This window comes from Manis javanica, chromosome 17 (genome assembly GCF_040802235.1).
Source record: "Manis javanica isolate MJ-LG chromosome 17, MJ_LKY, whole genome shotgun sequence".
NCBI classification, from domain to species: domain Eukaryota; kingdom Metazoa; phylum Chordata; class Mammalia; order Pholidota; family Manidae; genus Manis; species Manis javanica.
This window is the reverse complement of record NC_133172.1, coordinates 48,607,849-48,629,131: the sequence shown is the minus strand read 5'-3', so window position 1 is coordinate 48,629,131 and position 21,283 is coordinate 48,607,849. Positions and strand designations below refer to the sequence as shown.

Below are 21,283 nucleotides of genomic sequence, written 5' to 3'. Positions count from 1 at the left end.
ATTTTGGTGGGGATGGGAGGTAGGCTCTGCCTTTAGCCAAAAGGAAGGTGGCCTCATGGAGTTCCCCACTGAGTCTGAACTGGACCTATAGGCCATGGGTTGCCAAAGAGACTTCCTCCACACCCTTCCAGGGCAGGGTGGTCACCCAGCTGGCCCCAGGGTCCCTCCCTGACTGGCCAGCCACCAGCATTTGCCTGCCTGGGCCTTCTTGCTGTGTCCCTGTGTGGGCCTGAGGTTAAGGGAGGGCCATGCCTATCATAGGAGGCCAGGAATTCTAGGCCTGAACCACCTGTCCACCTTCTAGGGAGGAGAGTGATTCCCCTCAGGCCCCTTGGGGGCCTGGGCAAAGCCCACGTGGGGAGATGGGTCCTGTCTGCTGTCCCATCTACAAAGATGGGTGCTCCAGAGTTTCACACTTATGGGAAAAAAACCAGAATCACTTAATGTCCGTGGATAGCCATGAGATTGAATAAATGCTAACACATCCAAACCAGGTATGTTGTAGACAATAGGGCAACCTGTGTCATGTTATGAAAAGGTGTAATGCCAAATGTGTGTAATGCATAAAGGGAAAAAGACTGGAAGGATGCATACCTAACTGTTGAACCACAAAATGCGAAGGATCAACATTCAGGGTATGCAAAGCCAAAGATTCAGGCGGTCCCCCTGGTACGGCCAGCCACGTGGGCTGCTTACAGTTAGAGCCCACTCTGAGGAATTAGCACTAGGGACTCACCAGCTGCAAATATTTTGAGTTCTTATTATGGGCCCTTAAGACCAGAGTCCTAAGATCCCATTTTGCAGATGAGAAGCAGGCCCAGAGTGAGTGATGTACTATCCATCCCCTTCACAGAGCCCGGGTTCATTCTTTACAGATCACTCCAGCCGGTGGCTGTTTCCATCGTCAAGGGAATCTAGATCTATCCCAGGGGCCAGGTGTGGCTATGAAAGGCCATTTTACTCCTTGACGCCCTCCAAAAATCTCAGGGGAGGAAGGCCAGCCTGAACAGTAGCTGTTTGGTTTTATTATTAGTCTCTGCTGAAGATAGGATTTCACGCTTTATTCAAACCTCTCAGAGAGATGTTTAAGATACAGGGCAGCAGGTGTTTGCTGGCTGAGACACCTAATCCTCCCACCTTATCAGCAAAAGCAGCAGGTTCCTGGTAGAGTGGAATCAGGCTGCAGGAGCCAGAGGCTGCAGTTCAAGGGAAACGCAGGAGGCAGCCTTGGCCTTCAGGCTAAGATGCTATGGACCAAGGACAGGTGGGAAGGTTTCTCACCCTGCTCTGCTCTGTTTTGATTTCTGCATCCAGGGTCTGAGCCTCAGCTTCTTCCTTCAGGGCCTTGTCTCAAACTTGACTGCGACAGAATTACCTGGAAGGCTTGTTAAAACAGACTGCAAAGTTTCTGATTCAGCAGGTAATGCTCATGCTGCCAGTCCAGGGCACCACTGCCTTAAGGTGTTAGTCACTCTTACAGGAAGGAAACATTTCAACTTTAGCAATCCCTGCGGCTTCCCAACAGATTCTTTTCTTTTGGTGCATTGCAAAGAAAATGTTAAAACTTTGCTTAAACGAAGGCATACTTGGAATCATTCTATCCCTGTCTCTTCATCCTTATTCCTGCCCCTGTGCCATTGTTAGGAATGTTCCAATTTCACTGGCATCCTGGGTGGGTCCTCTAATCTTCTATCTGGCTTGATTTAGATGATGACCATGTGGCCTTTAAAAAAATACAATGAGGCCATTCTTTAAAGGAGGAAAAATCCCCTCAGAAGGTGACTGGGAAGATTTGCTTAATGGAAATAATTGAAGTTAGCGCCACTGGGCTCTAGAAAGTACTGAATAAATGGTAGCTGTTACCAATGAACACAAATAGCACTTACCACGTACCAGATATTCATTCACTTCATCTCCATAAAAACTCCCCATTTTATGCATGAAAAATCTGAGGCAAGTAGAAGTGACTTGCTAGGAAGTAGCACAGCCAGGTCCTCCCCAACCCATGCCTTTTGAAACAGCCCACTGCACAGAAGAGGAAATCTTCACTTACCATACTAATCAAGTGAGCAGCCACTGTCCCAGAAAACACATCGCCTGCAGTGCTGGTAGGGCTCAGCCCCAGGCTAAAGGGGTTAGTAGTTCTCTCCCACTGAAGAGCAGCTTGTAATTTGTAGGGAAAGGAGGGCAGGTCTGTCTCCACCTGGGTCCACCTGGGCATATAAATGAATGCTGAGCTCCCTCTGCCATCAGAAGGAAGTCAGGGTGGAGCCAGCAGGGTCAAACACCCTCACTCCCCTTGCACAACTCTGTAAATCCTAAAAAATCATTGAATTGTACACTTAAGTGAGTGACTCATATGGTATATGAACCATATGTCAATGAAACAGCTATTAGAAAAAAAGTTCACTCTCCTGGAACCTATGGGAAAAGTTCCTTTAATATAAAAGTTCTAGTACATTTACATGATTGTCGTCACTCCTCATCTACAGCACTCAATAGGGAAAATAAAAAATAAAGGGCAACCTAGTCGCGCTCAGTATAAAAACGCAGTAATCCATTCAAATAGGAGGTCTTGGGGCCTGGAGATCAGAGAGCAATGCATGAGGGCACAGGAACCGTGCAGCTCTGGCCTGGGCCTCTGAGGGCTCCAGGGGACGGTTGAGGACCCGCCTCTTTTCAAAACAGCATTAAAAAAAAAATCCAGGTTGCAATATAAAAGGTCTCTTTCTACAGAGAAGGGTCCATTCCAGAGAGCATGCCATTCTGGGGGCAGGAGGGTGGGTCAGTCAGTCCAGGCTCAGGACACAGGGCTGGGTGTCTTTCAGCAGGTTAATGACTCCCAGAAATTCAGCCTCTGAGGCCACCCTGGCCTAGGCTGAGAGGTTTTCAGTGTTGAGATCCAACTGCCCATGTCTCTCCACTCAAAGGCTTAGAAACCAACCCCTTAATATCAGACTTGAGGTCTCTCTCCTCCAAGTTATTAAGGCCACTTCCCAACAAGCTCCCGAATCCTTGGCTGAGGCTGGAGATGCGGCCACAGCCTGATGTTTAGTCCCTGGACCCGCTGACAGGGTGGCCTAGTCGTCCTGGCCACCACCATACATGTCCGCCAGCTTCTTGAAGCGGCTGCCCCACTCGCTCAGATAGTCATAGTCTTGGTCCTGATCAGAGGCCGAAGAGGTGAGGGAGCTCAGGGAGGCGGCATCGGAGCCGCTGCCCTCATAGTCGAAAACCAACAGGGAGTCGTAGGGTGGGGCTGTGGGGTCCGTGTTGGCTGCCTTCAGGTTCTGTGGTGACAGAGCAGGTGGTTAGGAGCAGCCGGTTGGGTCAGACACTCGGCAGCTGCGACAGCTCAGGCAAGTGAGTTCACCTCCCCAAGCTAGCACTGCTTCATCTGCGGAGCCATGTCTCCCCTCCCTTAAGGTTTTGAAGGTTGAAATGAAATAATGCACATGAACACTTAGCACAGGGCCCAGCATAGAGCAGCTGCTGTGGGTGACAGGCCAGTGGTTAAGGGCAGGGACTCTGAAGTCAGACAGCTCCAAGAGAACTCACTGCAGACCACACTCTCTAGTTTTAGGACTCTGGGCAGATCACTTAACTTCTCTGTGCTGTTTTACCTCATCTCTAAAATGGGGAGACTAGGTATAGTTTTAGAGGAATATATGAATATATTTAAATATAGGTAAACTACTTATTAGAATAGTACCCGACATATAGTCGAACACTATTTTCTCATTTACAAAATGAGGATAACAACAGACTTCCACCATGCAGAGTTGATAGAATCACCCCGCAGAGGGGGGGTTAAATGAGATAGTATTTACAAAACAATCCAATACTCAGACATTCTGGAAGCTGTCTTTGTCTAACTGGAGGGAAAAGCTCCAGATACTTAATTTAGCTCCAAGTCATCTTCTCAAACCAGCTGCCCTGAGAAACTTTCCCCAGACGCTCTTGTTTGTGCGCAGCACTCTCAGATATGCTCAGGCTAAGGAACAGAGTCTCATCCCCAAGGCTATTTCTAGAAGGCAAGAAGTGTAAATGGAAAGGTTCAAGCCAGGAGGAATCCTGATGGCACACTGAGCCCTCTGCCCACTGCTGCTTCCTCACACCCCCCCCTACCCATCAATCTATCCTCCCTTCCTTCTTCCTTCCCTTAAAAACCTCCATTTCCTGATTGCTCCTAAGGTAACAGGCCATGCTAGGTTCCTATCACATATTTCTTAGGATTCAGTGGTTCTCACAATCCTGGCTGTACATTTGATTTCCTTGGAGAGCCAAAAATATGTATCAGAGCCAAATAAAAAAACAACGGATGTCTGGGTCCCAGGCACTGATGTTTTGTCAAGGTTTCTCAGATGAACCAAGTAAATGTGTGACCGGAGTTCAGAACGGTGACACCCAGCTATTAGCAACAATAATTATCATTACCTAACAAATACTAAGTGCCAAGCTAGTGGCTCACACACTTAAATTACCTGGGAATCTTTAAAACATTCCAAAGCCCAGGCCACATCCAGATCCATCAAATCACAGTCTTAGGGGTGAGTCTGAGGCACCAGTAGTTTCTGAAGTTCCCTGGATTCCAATGTGCAGGCAGTTTGGGAGCCACTGCACAGCCCAGTTTAAGATGCTAATTCATCCAACCTTAAAGCAACCAAAACACAGCATCCTCAACTTGGCTCCACATTGGAATCACCTGGGATCCTGAAAAATTCACACCCAGATAGTCTGGTTCCCCGGTTTTCTTTTAACAACTGTTATATTTGTTGAATAAATGATTCTTAACCTATTCTTAACTGCTCTGCAACTTACGGTTTTATGGAGGAGGAAGCAGAAACCCAGAAGTTACTCAAACATGCCAGAGGTCACAGAGCTGGTTAGTGGTGGAGTCAGGATTTGAACGGAGAGCCAAGACTCCAAACCCATACTGGTTCTTGATAAGAGGGCTGCCCCAAGCTGGCCCCACGCCTCACCTCAATGATGAAGTTGCCAATTTCATCTGGGTTGGCTGGACGGGGACGGTACACTGGAGTGGGGATGAAAGTTGGCGCTACATCATTGCGGAAAACCACCTCCGGCCGGGCCTCCAGACCCCGATGCAGCTGAGTGATGTCATAGTCCTTGGTGAACGTGAAGGAGAGTGTGGGATTAAAAAGGACCCTCCTTCTTTCCCACCACTGACATTCACCCACTTCCCTACCATTCGGATGTTCTGGTTCATGGGTAGGTTTTAGAAGACAGATAATGTCAGAGATTTCTGAAAGTCCTGGTTTCCATATCCTCTCCTCCCAAATTAAGAGCAGGCTCAAGGTCAAAGGGACCAGAGAGGCTACAGCAATAGACCAGACATGCTCTCAGAAGAGGAGAGCTGGTGGTCAATCCTGCATGAAGATCAACGCTTCAGGTCAGTGTCTGGGCAACAGAGCCAACACGGTCAGTTGGTTGACCCAACCACCCCCTGTCAGTGGCAGCCCCGGGGCATCCCTTCCAGCCACCCGACCTCTCAGTGTCTCACCTGGTCCTCCTCGCCACCCCCCTCTTCACCGTAGTAGAACACGTTGTCACGGGTGTCGTCTTCTGGGAGCAGAAGGGGCTCCTTCACCTTGCGTTTCTTTCTCAACAACAAGAGGAGCACCAGCAGGAGAACTAGCAGAGTTGGGGGGCATGAATATTCACCCCTAGCAACCACACGGCCACCCAGGACTCCAAACCCTTGGATACCCCCCCTCTGGGTAACCAGAGCTTGAAACACATCAATGGCTCCCATGCACCTAGGAAAATCCCAACCGTCAAAGCTCCTGCCCGGCTCCAGCCCCTGCCTCCCCCATCCAGGTCTAGAACACTGACCTTGGAGTCCTTCAAATATACCCAGCAGTTTCCCCCTTCAGATCGTCCTCTGGTCTCCTTCCCCACCTGGAACCCTCCCAGGCACATTCCCAGCTCTCACCCTTCAGCTCTCAGCTCACCACCACCTCCCCCCAGCAGCATGCCCCCACCTATCGTTCTGTATGCTTACTGCCCCCCTTTCCATACTGGTGGCATTGGCCCTTAAGGAAATCCTCCTTTGTGGGGATGGGACTCTCTCAGCAGATGCTACTTTTCAACAAGACTCTTTTTCAGTCCATAGGTGTCCCCGAATTAGCCACAGACTTAAAGCTAAAAGCAAAAGGGTTCAACTTTGATATTGCAATAATCTGAACTTAGGTGCAAATACTGTTTTGGGATTTTAAGAAAGGGACTGGCCAACTAATGCCTGGCTGCTCTCCCTAAATGCCATGGCTACCCTCAGTTAATCCCATATGAAGAACGTGTCGCTGGCCCTCTCTGTGGCTGTTCAATTCAGGAGGACACAGCTACTGTTTACCTTCATCTCTTTTTTGGATAGAACCACTGTCTCTCTGGCCAGACAAATAGCCCTAGCCTTCTTTGGGAATCCATGGGGTCTCAGGATGCACACCCTTGGTGGGCTAGACTGTGACATCTCCCTCCTCACTTCCTTCCTACTGGGTTAGGGCAAAGGCAGGAAGTGGACTGGACTTCTCACCTGCACCAAAGCATATGTGCCTAACTGCCTCCTGATAGAACTCCATTCGGACTGCCTGGCAAATCTCTTCCCAGGGTCCTTTCCAAACTGGTTAATGGAAACTCCATGTTTCTACTTGTTCAGGGCCTAGACTCCTTGGTGGCTCTACTCCTCATACCACATATGAATCTGAATTGTTTCTGCTTTGAAAGTATGACCACGTCTTACCTTCTCAGCTGCCATCCTGGTCTGAGCCACCAGCCATCAACTTGCCCCTAGATTATGGCAATGGCCCCAAAGGTATCCCTACCTCTACCCTTGCCCCTCTACAGTCTGTGCAGTAGGAATCCTGTAAAATTCAAGTCAAATCACATCACTCCTCTGCTCCGAACTTCTGATGACCTCCCATTTCACCCAGAGTCCTTACACTAGCCTACAAGGCCCCCAAATCATGCTTCCCACACCCATCACTTCTCTGACCTCATCTCTTATTCTCTTTCCTCTTGCTTTTTCCACTCCAGCCATTGCTGTTTCCACATACCAAACACAGTGCTACCTCAGAGCCTTTGCACTTGCTGTTTCCAAGATATCTGAATGATTTGCTTCCTTACTTCAGGTCTTTACTCAGATATCCCCTTCTCAGCAAAGCCTTTTCTGTCTACCTTACTTAGAAGGACAGACCTCTTCCCCCTGCTTTTTCTCCATAGTAACCCTTTTTTCTGTGCCAGACTATTTGTTGTCCTCTCTCTCTGCACTGGAAAGTAAGCTTCATGAGGGCAGGGATTGGTCTGTTTTGTTAAGTGCTGTGCCCCCAAGTGCCTACAATAGTGCTTGGTGCACAGTACATGGATTGATTACAGCTTGCTGTTGTATTCACATCTGATGGAATATGTGTTTTCTGTGTCAGGACCAATTCAGAGAGTGTGAAAATAAAATGCGATAGGTTCTATCTTCAGAGGAAAGGAATTAGTTTTTAACCAAACACTTCTATCCCCTGGACCAGTGGCTCTCCAATTCTATGCATCATGCATCAGAGGGCTTGATAAAACACAGATCACTGGAGTCCATCCCTAAGTTCCTGAATAAGTTCCTGGTAATGCTTATGCTGGTGGTCTGAAGAGCACACTTTCAGAACCGCTGCTCTAGCCTCTAGGTGACAGAGTGGCTAAGTCTGTTTGCCCCCCACTGTCCCCAAAGCCTGGCACATTCCAGAAGCCCATAAACATCTATTGACTGAAAGACACTCCTAGAACTTAAAAGGAACAGATGGGCAGTGTTGGCGGCCCCTGAATTCCAGAAATTCAGGGTAGAACCAGGTCTCCTAACCACCTCCGGCTAAGAGGGGGAAGGACGCTAGTACTCACACAGCAGAGCCAGGACAGCCCCCAGGATAGGCAGGAGGAAACCTCCTTTCCAGGGTTCAGGGCAGGTTTCCACCTGGCCGTGGCAGTCACACACGGTGGCCCTGATCACTGTCAGCTGTTCCTTGTCGCTGTGGTCGGACAGAGAAAGGTGCACATCATACGTGTCTTGCTTCAGGAACTTCTTCAGTGACAAGGCTACTGTGTCTCCTGGAATGGATAGGCCTTTATTCAGCTCAGGAGACCACAAATGGCAGGAACCGGGTATGACAACAGTGGACATTTGGGGAGAAAGCCCCTGCATCCACTCCACAGGGAGAAACGGCCCCAAAGCACCCTATGCCAAGTGTTAAAGACTGATATTTGGCCAGAGCCAAATTCACCATCATGGAAAGGATTATTGGGATAGAAGAATAAGTTCATCATTTTCTTTTTAAAAAATCAATAATCACAGTATTTTTCAAATACTAAGTTTTTAAAAAGTCATGTTAAGCAGGGCCAGTAATTTCTCAGCACTATTTGCTGCTAGATTGTTCTTTGCCTCAAACAGGATACACTGCTCTTCCTAAGAGACAGTTAACCCAGTCTTTCCATATTCACATTTACTGGCCACCTGTTTTCCTATTTTAAACTTCACTACTATTATTGCAGTATTGTGCTCTTGCTTTGGTAGGTTTATACCTCAACTATATGACGGAATTTCAATACCTGATATGCTGTCCTGAGTGAGCACCAACTATTAATAAATCCAAATGCACATGCCTTGGTGATAGAACTGTCATTGTTAAGCAGATCAAAGGGGATGTTACCCTGTGTTATCCCAGCATTACTGACGGCATACAAGTTCAGGGATGCTGGAAATCAGGCTGCAGTGGGCATGGTGCTAAGTGGCTTTCAAAGGCCCAGGGTGGGTGGCAGGCTAGTCATGGAGCAGAAGCCAGACCTCAGCATGGCCTGCACGGTGGGCCTGTTCTGGGGAGCCTGTGTGGCAATCCTGGAGTGAGGAGGGGAGCTATGTTTGTGGGTGAGAAATACAGGGTCAGGAGCCTCTCTGAAGAAAGGCTTTCAGTTTAGATTCAAGTTTCTCAAGGAGGGGGCTGTTAGCTGGGGGAACTATTTTTCATCATGTAGGACTTTTCTAAGCATTACAGATCCTCACCACTAAATGCCAGCAGGGTCCCCCAGTCAACGGGGCAATAAAAAACAACCCCATGCTTCTAGCCTGCCCACTCTCAGGCTTGCTGGTGTATTTCAACACTGACCTCAAGCCATTTTCAGTTCAAAGGCTCTGCATGTTCACTGGGCCGCTTTCAGTTAAAAGGCCAGAAGGGAGAATTCAGCCCGTTGCCAATCAGCAATGGTGCCCAGAGAGAGCTCTGCAGGCTGCACATTTGGCCAACCATGTGGGAAGGCCAACCTGGGGTATCTCCCGACCAACTACCCTGTTCCCATCTGAGGGCCCATTTCTCAGTTGATGGTGATGACGATGATGATGGTGCTGATGGCAGTGGTGACCGAACTGACACCATGGGCCAGGCCCTGCTCTGGGCTTCACAGTAGCTCTGAGAGGCAGGCGCTGTCATCCTCATTTTACAAATGTAGAAGCTGAAGCTTAGGGAGGTCAAGTAACCAGCCCAAGATCACACAGGGGTAGAGTCTGGGTTAATTCCCCTGGTAACAGGGACACGGTCAGGTAGAAAATAACTAAGTTAAAACCACGAACCAGGTATGAACACCATTTTCAAGTAATGGCACCCGATCTTTGGCCATAATGCTCCCACTGAGAACCGTATCTGTAGTTGTTATTGAGAAACAGTGGTGCTGAAGGTGTCTGCTCACAACTACTGAGCACTGATATACCAGACAGGATGCCTTCCACGGACTCCATGTTCACAGCAATGCTATGGAAGTAGCTACCATTCTACAGATAGGGAAACCTAACAGTGAGGATCAGTAACTTGCCCACAATCACAAAGCTAGTAAATGAAGGAGTCAGGTCTTGACCGTAGGCATTTTGGCTCCAGAGTGTACCCTCTGTGAATGATAAGGTCAGAGAAGGAAAAAAATGGCTTGTAGGCCACAAGCGGGGAACAGGAGACCAATTTATGTTCCCCAAAGGAAAGCTGCGGGATATACAGACCCGAATCACAGCAATCAGGCAAATGAGACAATATGGGTGTCTGAAGCAGGCCTCCTGGGCCCTTCCTGGCCTGGGCTCAGTGGCAGAATAGACACGGGGCATTTGGTTTCTTTGGTTCCCCAGTTCCATCCTGGGGGACCTCAGCCCCAAGGGGACGGGGGAGACATTAAATAGTGGGCAGTGTTTCTCCTGGGACCTCACTGGCACCTGGGGCTGGACCCACCTTCCCCACGCACTTGGGTCCTCACCCATTGCTGCCAGGAAGACCCGTCCTCCAGTCCTGTGACAACTTTAAAAATGAGTGGAGGCTGAAAAGCTTGGTGGGGGACGGGAAAGAGAAAAGATGGGGAGGTGACTGGGTGCAGGGGTGTGGGGGGGCCAGGGTCTCTGGCTTCAACTTCCTCTCCACTGCTTACCCACTCTGTGCCCTTGGGCCTCATTCTCATCTGTAAATAGGGATAAAAATACTGACCACAGAGGGTGGCAGAAATATTAAATAAGGAAAAAAGTGTCCTGCCTGGGTCCAATAAATGGTCCAATATAGCCAGGGTTCAATAAATGGTAGCAGCAGAGCATCGTGGTAAGTCAGTCAGACTGCCTGGCTTTAAATTCTGGTGCCATCATTTTCTAGCCATAATGCCTCTGCCAAGATATTGAACCTCCTGTAAGCCCTAGTTTCCTCATCTGTAAAATGAGTGCACGTGTGTGTGCATGTGTATGACAGCAGGGCCTTCCTTTAGGGCTGTCATGAGGGCAAAGTCACCTCTTTTTGTAAAGCACCTGCAGGGGTGTCTAGCACACAATACACATACTCAGTGTGTGTCGTCCACTATCACCGCACTAGAGTCCCAACGCTCTCACCACATGGTACTGACAAAGTCACGCCCTCTCTCTCTGAGCTTCATTTATCCAACTGTACAAGAAGGTGGTCGGGCTAGAATGGTGTCTAAGGGCTCCTGGGCAATTCCAAAGGCTTACCCATTCCCTTGGTGACCCGCACAAGGCTGGGGCGGGAGTGCGCGCAGGGCCCTGGCAGACACCCAGCTGCTATCACTGCTCAGTTACCTTTCTCATTGACCTCGGCTGTCCAGTAGATGTCTGAGTCGTGTGTGAGCTGTGCCTGGAAAGGGGAGGTGTTGGGGTACAAGTCCTTGTCCGTGATGTTCAGCACTTGGGGCACAGGACTTTGGTTGCAGATGGTGACCTGTCGGGGCTCGGGGACTGGGCCATGGTCGTTGACATCCATAAGTGTTAGCAGGAGGGTTCCTGTGCCAGTGGTGGGAGGGCCCCCTGTTCATAATTACACATATGACACCGTCTCAGCATCCGTCCATGGTTGGGGTGATGAATCCCCTACGCCCTACCCCATCAGACCCAGGGAGCCTCCTGTTTACTGCCCAGCTGTAACCTTTGAAGCCCCTCCATGCCCTACTTCACTACAGAGCCCACCAGTGATGTCAAAACATGGCAATTATTCCATCAATCTCATTTTGTATCCACAGCAGACATTACTAACTGACCGTAGCACAGTTGCAGACACTTCATCTGGACAGCCACTACCAATCGATCATAAAGCAAAACCCACTGGCCCCCTCAGGGCTTAGGCAGTGTTTGCTGATCAGCTTCAGGGAGGCTTCCTTCCACAGCCCTGTTAACCCGTCCAGGCCTTGGGTTTTCGCTATGTGTCAAGCAGAGACACATGGCAATCACATAACCCCCAATCCTGTATGGGGTGACATCGCTAATCAACATGGCACTTTCCAGGCAGCCCCTTTCAATCAGTCGCATGGGGAAACTGACAGACTAATTCAGGACTCAGTGAACCACACACTTAGGCTGAAAGGAGTCTTCAGGATATCTGCTAACTCTTGGGTCTTAGGGAAATCAGAATCATCACTGGCCAACCCTAGGACCAGTCTTTAAAAGACTCCCCTGAAAGACCTCTTGGCGCTCCAGATTGGTTTGCTGACACTCCTCCCCACACCATACTCTGCCTGAGTCATGGGCCCCCCAGTGTCTGCGTGGACGGGCTGGGAGGGAGCTCTCACCATCATCCACAGCCAAGACCATGACTTCGTAGATATTGTTCCTCACAAACTGCTCATCCTCGCGGTCCAACACCCCTGCAGCAGTGACCTGCCCACTGTCTGGGTCCATTGCTAGCCATCCTGCTGGGTCTCTCAGGATGTGGTAGCTGGAGCAGAGAAGTTGAGAAGAGTTACACCCAGAATATTCAGAATTTTGGTATCAAATGCTCTTCATCCCAATTGGCAGACAGTGTCATGGGACTTAGGCTTAAGCCAGATCATGCAGAAAATGCACCCCAGCCCTAACTGGGAGCCTGAGCAGCAGGTGAGGCACCCAGCAGGGACACACAGAGGGGACAAGAACACCTGTTCCCTGGGCCTCTGCTCAGCCGCAGCCTTAGGGAGGGCAGGAAGGGAAGGCCCTGTGCAGAGGTAATATTCGAAATAGTTAACAGTCTTTATAAGTAAAACAAATTCTGGTCATAACAACCCACCCACCCAACAGCACCAGGGCATTTGGGTGAATCTGCGCTCAGCTCTCATATACCTGATCTTCTGATTCCCCTTGTCAGGGTCCTGTGCAGTGTAGGTACAGATAGGCGCCCCAATGGAGATGCCCTCCTGGACCTCGACGACTTTGGAAGGTGGGACAAACACAGGAGCCTCATTCACATCCTTCACATGGACCACTATGGTGGCCGTGGAGGTTGGGAGCTTCACCACAAAAGGAGCCTCATTGGTCACTTCAACGTACAGCGTGTGCTGGTTTTTGGCCTCAAAATCCAAGCCCTGGGAGAGAAAAAGAGGGAGGACACGAGCCGCCATTGATGCATTGATGCAGAGGCCCTGTGCAGTGCTAGGATGCCAGGAGGAAAGGGCCCATAGCAGGGGGCTCAAGGCTCCCACCAGCAAAGACACATCCCCCTCCCCCACCCATCCCTTAAAGCCACTGCACTTCCTGAGTGGACATCCAGTGGGGCTCAGATCGCTCCAAAAGCAGCCAGGCCAGCAAGCCCTAGAAATGGGGTGGTTACACACTAGAAGGGGTGTTGTAGAAACCTGTAGAGGCATTTCTAGTTGTCATAATAATCGGGGATGCCACTGGCATTTACAGGCTTGGGCAGGAACCCAAAGAACTGTCCCATATCCTGTGTGACTTGCCAATATCCCCTTGGACATTCATGTATTGGTGGCTGTGAAAAGTCTGTCTGTAATTACAGTCTAGGACATGTTTGACATGTAAACCAAATTTTTGGTGTGGTTTTAATATACGCTGAATTTTCTAGGAATGTAACTTCTGAGGGGAGCTGGTAATTTGATTTGTTCAGGCCTTTCCCAAGAGCTGTTTATGGCTGTTCTGGAGAGACCACAACACCACTTGCAGGAGAGTCTCCAGAGCGACACAAAGCACCCCCACGTTTGGATGCTTCTACAAAGAGATGTGAGTGCTGACCACTCATTATGTCTTCTAGTATACTTGGATTGAAAAGGTTATATACAGTTATTTTATTACCAGCACCTATTCCTGTAAAATTCTCCTTTATTTTACAGATAGGGTACTCGGTTTTTCTAGAACTTACATAAGCTAGATAAATTACATTATAAGTGAAATTCATTTCACAACGTGAGAAGGGCACTACAATATTTTTGTTTTAAGAAGGGGATAGTCATTAAAGTATTATATAAAATGCTGCTTCTCAAACTGGGCTCTTTTTCATAGCAAACCAGTAGGTAAAAGAAATCAAAGAAAGATTAGGCTCATCTTCTTGAAGCATTAAATGTTATCCAAGTTTGAGGTAAGGGTATGCCTAAGTAATTTGCCACATTTCACTATCCCAATGAATGAATATTATGGATTAAATACAAAATTAGCAAGAATTCCAATAAACAGAGACCCTCTGTGTGAGAAGACTGACAGCGGAAGCCATGGCACATTGGGATCTGGCAGGAGGGGCTCCATTGATCTGTTTCAGTTAGATCACTGACTTTTATCGGGTTTTGGAACTGGGTCCTGGGTAAGATTCAGTTCGAATGAAGGGACTCCCTAACCCAAGAGGGTGGGTAAGTGCTGGAAGCCACGGGCCTGGTGCGCTCCCTGGAGAGTGGTCCAAGGAACATGTCCCACAGCAGGTGGTACTTCTCTGTTCTGCAGGCTGCAGACCTGACTGCCCCAGGTGTGGCCCTTGTCTAAAGCACAAACTGGCTCACCTTCCTGGTAGTCAGGATACCCTGATTGCTCTCAGGGTGGGCAGTAATGGTAAAATGGTCCCCGTCGTCACCTTCCAAGATGCGGTAGGTAGCGTGCCATGCCGGAGTGTTGGGGGCATCCAGATCGGTCACTGTCAGCCTCTGCACCTCATGGCCCACCGTGTTCTCCAGCACATGGGCCTCGTACTGTTGGTGTGGGAAGCACAGCACAGTCAGAGCAGAGAAACTGACCGCCCTGAGAGACCGTTGCACTCCTTACCAGCTGTGAGTCCTCTACCCAACTCCAGGGGAGCACCATGCTGCTCACCCTTTCCAGGACCACCCAACCCACTTATCAGGGTTTCAGGGCATACACTGCTGCAGAACGTCCCAAGAGTCAGCCCCCCAGCTGCTGGGACAGACCACTGTGATCTTGGGCCTGCTTTTCCTACACCCAGGGGCCTGATGCTCCAGGAATCTCACTGGTCTGGGTGTCCAAATCCCTGCCACGTGCAGCCACCTATGCAGCTGTGATCAGGAAGGAATTAGGAAGGTGACAAGAAGGGCTAGGTACCTGACTGCTCTGGGGCACTGACCAGGAACTTTTTTTGGAAGTTCTTCTAGAACAGGTGGCAAAGATGGAAATCAGCTGTTCAGGGCAGGTACAGGTGTGAGTCAAATGAGTTTTCCTAACAACCAAGATTTTCATATTGAGCACTTATTATATGCTGGGGATTGTGTTAAGAATTGTATATAGATGATTTCATTAAAAACTCAGAACAGTGCAGCAGATATCAGAATTATCCCCATCTCACAGGTTAGGAAACAGAGCACAGAGAAGTAAGACCAGAGCTAGTGGCAGGTGGGACCAGGACGTGGACTGGTCCTGGAGATTCATTAGCAAGGAAAACTATTCTCCTTTGTCACCTGATGAGGGAAGAAAGCAGAAAGGGGCACTACCTTCTGGGGATCAAACACAGGAGCATTGTCATTGGCATCGAGGATTTCCACTGTGGCCACTGCCGTGGTGGTGGAGCCATCCCCGTCCATGTCGGTGGCCTGGATGGTCAGTGTGTACTCAGGGACTCTCTGGAGAGAACAGGAGAGTGGAAGGCCACTGTGAGTTCGGTCTGAGGGGTCCCTCAGAATGCGCTCCCAGAGGCACAGCCTTAGGTGTATGGGAAGGTTTCTCCCTCTCACAATGTTCTCTCGAGCCCTGGACCCACGACCACCCACCTCCAGGGGGCAGGTGGAGGGACTGTGGATACGCATATGTCTCCTGGGCCTGTTGGGGATGGAGCCTGAGCATTATCTCTGACGAGGGGCTGAGGCAGAAGGCAAGCTTTGAGCAGGGATTTGGGCAAAGGTATTAAAGGAGGAAACAGGAGGAAACTCCAATATCCACGCAGCTAATTCTACTTTGTGGCACACAAGGGACAAATCTGGGCAATGTGCGTGCTAAGTGAGCCATTCTGAGAGGAAATGAGAAAACCTACAGAATATATCAAACGTCTGCATTTTTACAGCTGCCTCCCCAGCCTTAACGAGATCATTTGGCAGCGCGCCAGTGGCCTAAGGGAGCTGTGGGACATGAGCACGGGAACACAGCAGCAGCCATTCCCAGATGACCTGGCTTCCCGCAGCTCTGGCTTGGGCTTTTGAGGGCAGGAACAGGAGCTTCTGCTCTGAGTGTCAGGCCCCAGGGGCAGGCCTGGGTAGGCAACGCTTTCCCAGAGGGCTTCTCACCTCCCGGTCCAGGCCACTGGAGATGACGCTGATGGTGCCTGTGCTCCGGTGGACGGTGAACATGAGGTCGTGTGGGTCCTTTGGCTCTTGGCTATGGATGGAGTAAGCAACCACCCCGTTATAGGTGTTGATGGCATCGTCCTCATCTGTGGCTGTCACCTGCATCACAGAAGTGCCTGGAGGGGGAAAAGGGATGAGTGAGCACCCTTCCCTCCCAGCTCCAGTTCCAGCTGGGCCCACTTCTGGAACACTGAGGCTTCACCATGCTTGTTGGCTTGGACCCATCGTCCACTTTGTGGCAGAGACTGCTGGTTGGTGCCCATTTCCTTTGTTCCCCTTCTTCCTTAGGAACATGATCTGCATGCATTTTAGGCTGAGCACAGGCCCACCTGGAACAAAGACTATTTCCCATCTCTTCGTATAGCTAGCTGAAGCCACGAGACTATATTCTGACAAATGGGACATATAACTTTAGGGGAATTGTTTTTTAGAATATGGGGCTTTTCCTCCCACCCGTTTCCCTTCTTCCAGTTGTAATGGCTGGAGCTCCAGCAGCAATGAACACGTAACCCTGGGAATGAAGCCGGACCAGAAACAGCAGAGCAACGAGAAAGAAGGTGTCTGGGTCTCAAACACTTCATCACCATTGAGCCGGGACTGACCACCTCTAATCTTTTTGAATATAAGGGGAAAAAAAGGCTCCATCTTGTTTTTCTTTGGGAGTCTGTACTGGCAGCCTACCTAATTCACATTGCTCTGTAATTTTCCATAATGCAGAGAGGAAGGAGGACCCCTCCCCACCAGCACCTGCCTTTGAGGTTGTTAATAAGTGCCTATTTCTCTAGTCTTTTGCTGGCCCCTCCCACCCTCTACTCCAGCCCCAGAAGTTTATTTTCTGCTCTCCATAAACCATATTTGACACCTCCCAGCCTTTGCTGCTCTCCTTGCTGCTGCCGCTTACTAAAGAATCTTGTGTTAGGTGCTTCGTTTACATAATGGCATGCGTGTGTTATTTCTAATCCTCACAATACTTAAAGGTTGATATTATCCCCATTTTCAGATGTGAAGATTGAGGCTCAGAAGTCAAGACCTTGCCTAGGGTCACAGCAGGTAAAGAGGCAAAACCAAGATTCACATGTAAGTCTTCGCAGGTCCAAAGCTAGTGTGGTTCCCAAACCTGGCTGCTCATCTGAAGCTTTTGGGAAATTTTCAAATATACAGATTCCAGAGCTCTACTCCAGGATCATTCCTATTCAGGGATCTTGGGATGGAGTAGAGGACATCTGGATTTTTAAGAAAATTCCAGGTAATCTGATGCACAGCCAAGGAAATCAAAGTGTGGGTTTTTCCAGCCTTTAAGGGTCTGAGCTGACCTCCAGATGGTTCCAGAAGTTGACCTAAGGCTATAGCAGACCTTCACAGCTGTCCCCTTCCCAGTCCTCTTACCAGGTAGTACCCCCTCCAAGACGCTCCCCCTGAAGACATCCTGGGTGAATTTGGGCTTGTGGTCATTCTGGTCTGTTACAATGATGGAGATATTCATGGGCTCTTCCACTGAGGCACCGTTCTCTGATACAGCGTGGCCGAAGAGCTGTGGGTAGACAGGTCTGGGGTCAGCCTGCTGCTCCCCCACCCAAACCAAGCCCTGGGGTCTGCTTCTCACCGGATATACCACAGGTTACTCGCCTCATACTTGGCAATCTTCTCGCGGTCCAACGGCTTATTCAACAACAGCCAGCCTGTTTCCTTCTCTATGGTGAAGACACCCTCAGGGGGGCTATCTGCCCCAGGCCCTGTGATGCTGTAGATAATCTTGGTGCCTCTATCTTTATTAGATTTGAGCTAGGAAGGGGAAAAAAAGGATACTGTCATCCAACTGACAAATATCTCACAGTTGCAGCAAGAGAGGCACTGCTTTATCAGACACTGCTCCCATGATAGAGGGTTTCCTCTGGAGACTCCCAGTGCTCAGTAGTAAGAAAGCTCATGTTCAGGCCTTTGGATGAAGGGCCCTGCAGCCACCGATGAGTCCCAGGGAGAAGGTGCAGTCATACCTGATTCAGCTTCTGGGGGAAGGGGCCCTTGCCATTCTCAGAGACAGATATTGGAGGGACCACCCATTCTCGCTTGCGTCTTCGCAAGATGCGTTTGGGTGGGGATATCTTCAATGCTTTCTTTTCCTGCAAGGAGAGAAAACCCCTTAACCCAGACAAGCAAACAGCTGAAACACATACAACATCCTCTCACCTACAGGAAGGAAAGAGGTTGAGGAGAGAGACATAGATGGGTTTATTGCAAAAGAAAATTTGGAAATAATCTAAATGTTCCCTTACAGAGGAGGACCAACTGAATATGCTATAATATATCCGTTTCGTAGAACTACTACATGGCTCTAAAGTGAGGAATGAGGATGCTTCCTATATGTTGACATAGGAAGATGTTTGATATATATACTGCGTGTGTGTGTATATATTATATGAAAGTATATTTAAAATAAACATACAACAAATATATAAATAAACACTAGAAAGAAAGAAACTAGTAATAGTGGTTATCTGTGTCTTCTCTGGGAGGGGTGGAGAGGGCGTTAGGCAGATACAGGGAAACAAGGGGAAATTACTCATTGTATAACTTGTAAATATTTAAGTTTCTGAACCATGTGGATATATTAACTATTCAAAAATTACATTAAAAAAAATTAATGTGGCCAAGGGCCTTAGGTCCACCTTCCCAGAGGCTCATGGGATTGGCATTCCTGTGTTGAAAACGCCTTCACTAGGGGTTTGCCCAGGTGATATGGGAAAGAAAGGGAGGTGGGACTGGGAATTTCAGGGACCAAGGGCACTAAGCTATTTATTACTCAAAAGGCAGCTCTGACCCACTGGCCTGACTCTCTGGCGCCCCTACTGGGAGCAGCTGCAAGCACCATCTTGCTTAGATCAGTACCCACACCCAGAGCTGTGGGCCACCGAGGGCTAACCCTGCCTCCTCTGAAGGGGTAATGTGGCTCACAACAGACTCCTCGCCAGCAGAAAGCTGGGAATGCATGGATAACACTTTCTTTCATCCGCAGGTGGACACAGTGTTTTACCTGGACTGTTCTGTCAGGGGATACAGTGAAGTCATCATCAGTGCTAAGTAAGGCCGACACTTGTCCAGGGCAGTCCATGAAAATCACTGTGGGGAAGGGAGGAGAGTATTAGGATGGGGTGTGCTTCTAGAAGCTACCCCAGGGGAAACAAGACCAGACAACAGCTCCCTGACTGGATCAAGGACTGTTCCAAGGATATTTGGCTTACTTCCTCCCACAGTGTGATCCAGTGACTTTCAGATGGGGCTCCCATTTGGTTTCCAGAGGGAGGACTATTTCCTGGTTTGTGGGCCAAACTCCTTTCCTTGCTCATGAGGCCAAAGGACCCAAAATCATAGACATTCCATGACATTAGCCCCAGGTGGCCTGACTGAGACACAGCACTGACCCAAGGTCACAGATTGGCTCAGACAGTTTTGGAGGCAGAAGATTTTCAGCCTTTCTGAGGGCTATGAGTCTACTACATACAAATGCGTCCTGCTACACCACCCTGTACACAGATCAAAACTTTGGACAACCTCAGCAGTCTCCGTTTGTCATACTCCTGCCGAGTTCCCCCAGCTCAGCCACCTTTTAAACAAACAAGCACTCTCAGTGCAGACCTTTCACTAAACCAGAGATTGGACCCATTTCATCCTTCCAACTACCCTACGAAGTTAGGTATTAGCCCTGTTCAAAGATGAAAACACTGAGGTTCAGAAGCCAGTCAGCCCAACCGCATGGTATGCACTAGAGTACTCACCACCAGGGTTCTTACCCGCCCTTCTTTGACATTAGGGGCCCTGCAGGGACCACACCTGACTATGAGCACCAATGCTCCCGCTCAGCGTTTCCCTCCATGCTAGCCCAGACACAGTGCTCATCATACTAGGCGACAGCACAGCAAAGACCTCAGGGACAGTGTTGTGCCACAGAAATGTCACAGTGAGGTCTCCCAAGTGTTCTTTTTTGAAAAATTGTTAGTCTCAGATGATGACAATGACTTAAAGAAAAAATCCTTCCTTCAAATAAGAAAGAATAACAGATGAGGTTTTTTTCAATTACACAAGTAATGCAAAAAGTATTCAAATAGTATGTAAGAATGTAATATTAAAAAGAATTCGAAATGATTAAATATCCAGAATATATAAAAGAACTAAAACTTTACAAAAAACAAAAAATGACAAAGAACTTAAAGACAGCTCTCTAAAGAAAATATACAAATAGCCAATAAGCAGATGAAAAGATGCTCCACACCATTAGATATTAGGGAACTACAAATCAAAATCACAATGAGGTACCACTTCACACCCACTAGGATGGCTATTCAGAAACAAACCAAAGGCAAATAAAGAGTGTTGACAAGATGTGAAGAAATTTGGACCTTCCTGCACTGGGTATGTGAAATGGTGCAGCCACTGTGAAAAACAGTCTGGCAGTTCTTCAGAAGGTAAACATGTTTTTTTTTATTACCATATGATCCAGCAATTCCACTCCTAGGTGTGCACCCAAGACAATTAAAAGCAGGAACTCAGGTAGTTGTACACAAATTTTCATAGCATTATTATTCACAATAGCTGGAAGGTAGAAACAACCCAAGCATCCACTAAGAAATGAATGAATAGAATGTGGTATGTACATCCAATGGAATATTATTTGGCCTTTAAAAGGAATAAAGTTCTGATACATATGACAATATGGATGAACCTTGACAACATAATGCTAAGTGAAATAAGTCACAAAAGGACAAATATTGTATGATCCTTCTTATATGAGGTACATAGTAGTTAAATTAATACACAGAAAGTAGAATAGAATTTACCAAGGACTAGAAGAGAGGGGGCTGGGGAGTTACTGTTTAATGGGTACAGAGTTTCTGTTTGGGATGATGAAAAAGTCCTGGAGATGGTTTATGATGATGGTCGCAAAACACTATAAATGTACCTAATACCACTGAATCATTTCCTTTAAAATGGCCAATTTTATGTTATGCATATTTTACGTCAAAAAAAAAAAGTCTGAAGTGGGAGTATAAAAATTGGACAGTCCTTTTGGAAACCTATTGGGCAATACTTACTGAAGCTAAATATATACATTCCTCCAGACCCAGCAATTCCAGTTTAAGGTCTAGACCCAAAATACACTCATTCACCAAAAGACATGTATTATCATGTTCACAGCAGCACTTTATAATAGCTGAAAACTGGAAGGAGCCCAGAT

The 21,283-nt window shown here is 48.3% G+C and overlaps 1 protein-coding gene across 2 annotated transcripts in view; it reads right to left on the bottom strand.

Annotated features, from left to right (window-relative positions):
- Positions 1 to 2,422: 2,422 nt before the first annotated feature.
- Positions 2,423 to 21,283, bottom strand: part of CDH3 (cadherin 3) — a 107,136-nt gene continuing 88,275 nt past the window's right edge. For both annotated transcript variants that reach the window (XM_037025288.2, XM_017656380.3), the window contains 14 exons: positions 19,085 to 19,170; positions 18,048 to 18,173; positions 17,680 to 17,835; positions 17,440 to 17,584; positions 15,994 to 16,169; positions 15,208 to 15,336; positions 14,269 to 14,454; positions 12,608 to 12,849; positions 12,082 to 12,227; positions 11,099 to 11,323; positions 7,897 to 8,103; positions 5,525 to 5,655; positions 4,983 to 5,129; positions 2,423 to 3,290 (listed from right to left, as the gene is read on the bottom strand). In XM_037025288.2, the coding sequence (XP_036881183.2) occupies positions 3,081 to 3,290; positions 4,983 to 5,129; positions 5,525 to 5,655; positions 7,897 to 8,103; positions 11,099 to 11,323; positions 12,082 to 12,227; positions 12,608 to 12,849; positions 14,269 to 14,454; positions 15,208 to 15,336; positions 15,994 to 16,169; positions 17,440 to 17,584; positions 17,680 to 17,835; positions 18,048 to 18,173; positions 19,085 to 19,162 (2,304 nt within the window). In that variant the 5' untranslated portion in view covers positions 19,163 to 19,170 and the 3' untranslated portion in view covers positions 2,423 to 3,080. The remainder of the gene's footprint in view (positions 3,291 to 4,982; positions 5,130 to 5,524; positions 5,656 to 7,896; positions 8,104 to 11,098; positions 11,324 to 12,081; positions 12,228 to 12,607; positions 12,850 to 14,268; positions 14,455 to 15,207; positions 15,337 to 15,993; positions 16,170 to 17,439; positions 17,585 to 17,679; positions 17,836 to 18,047; positions 18,174 to 19,084; positions 19,171 to 21,283) is intronic.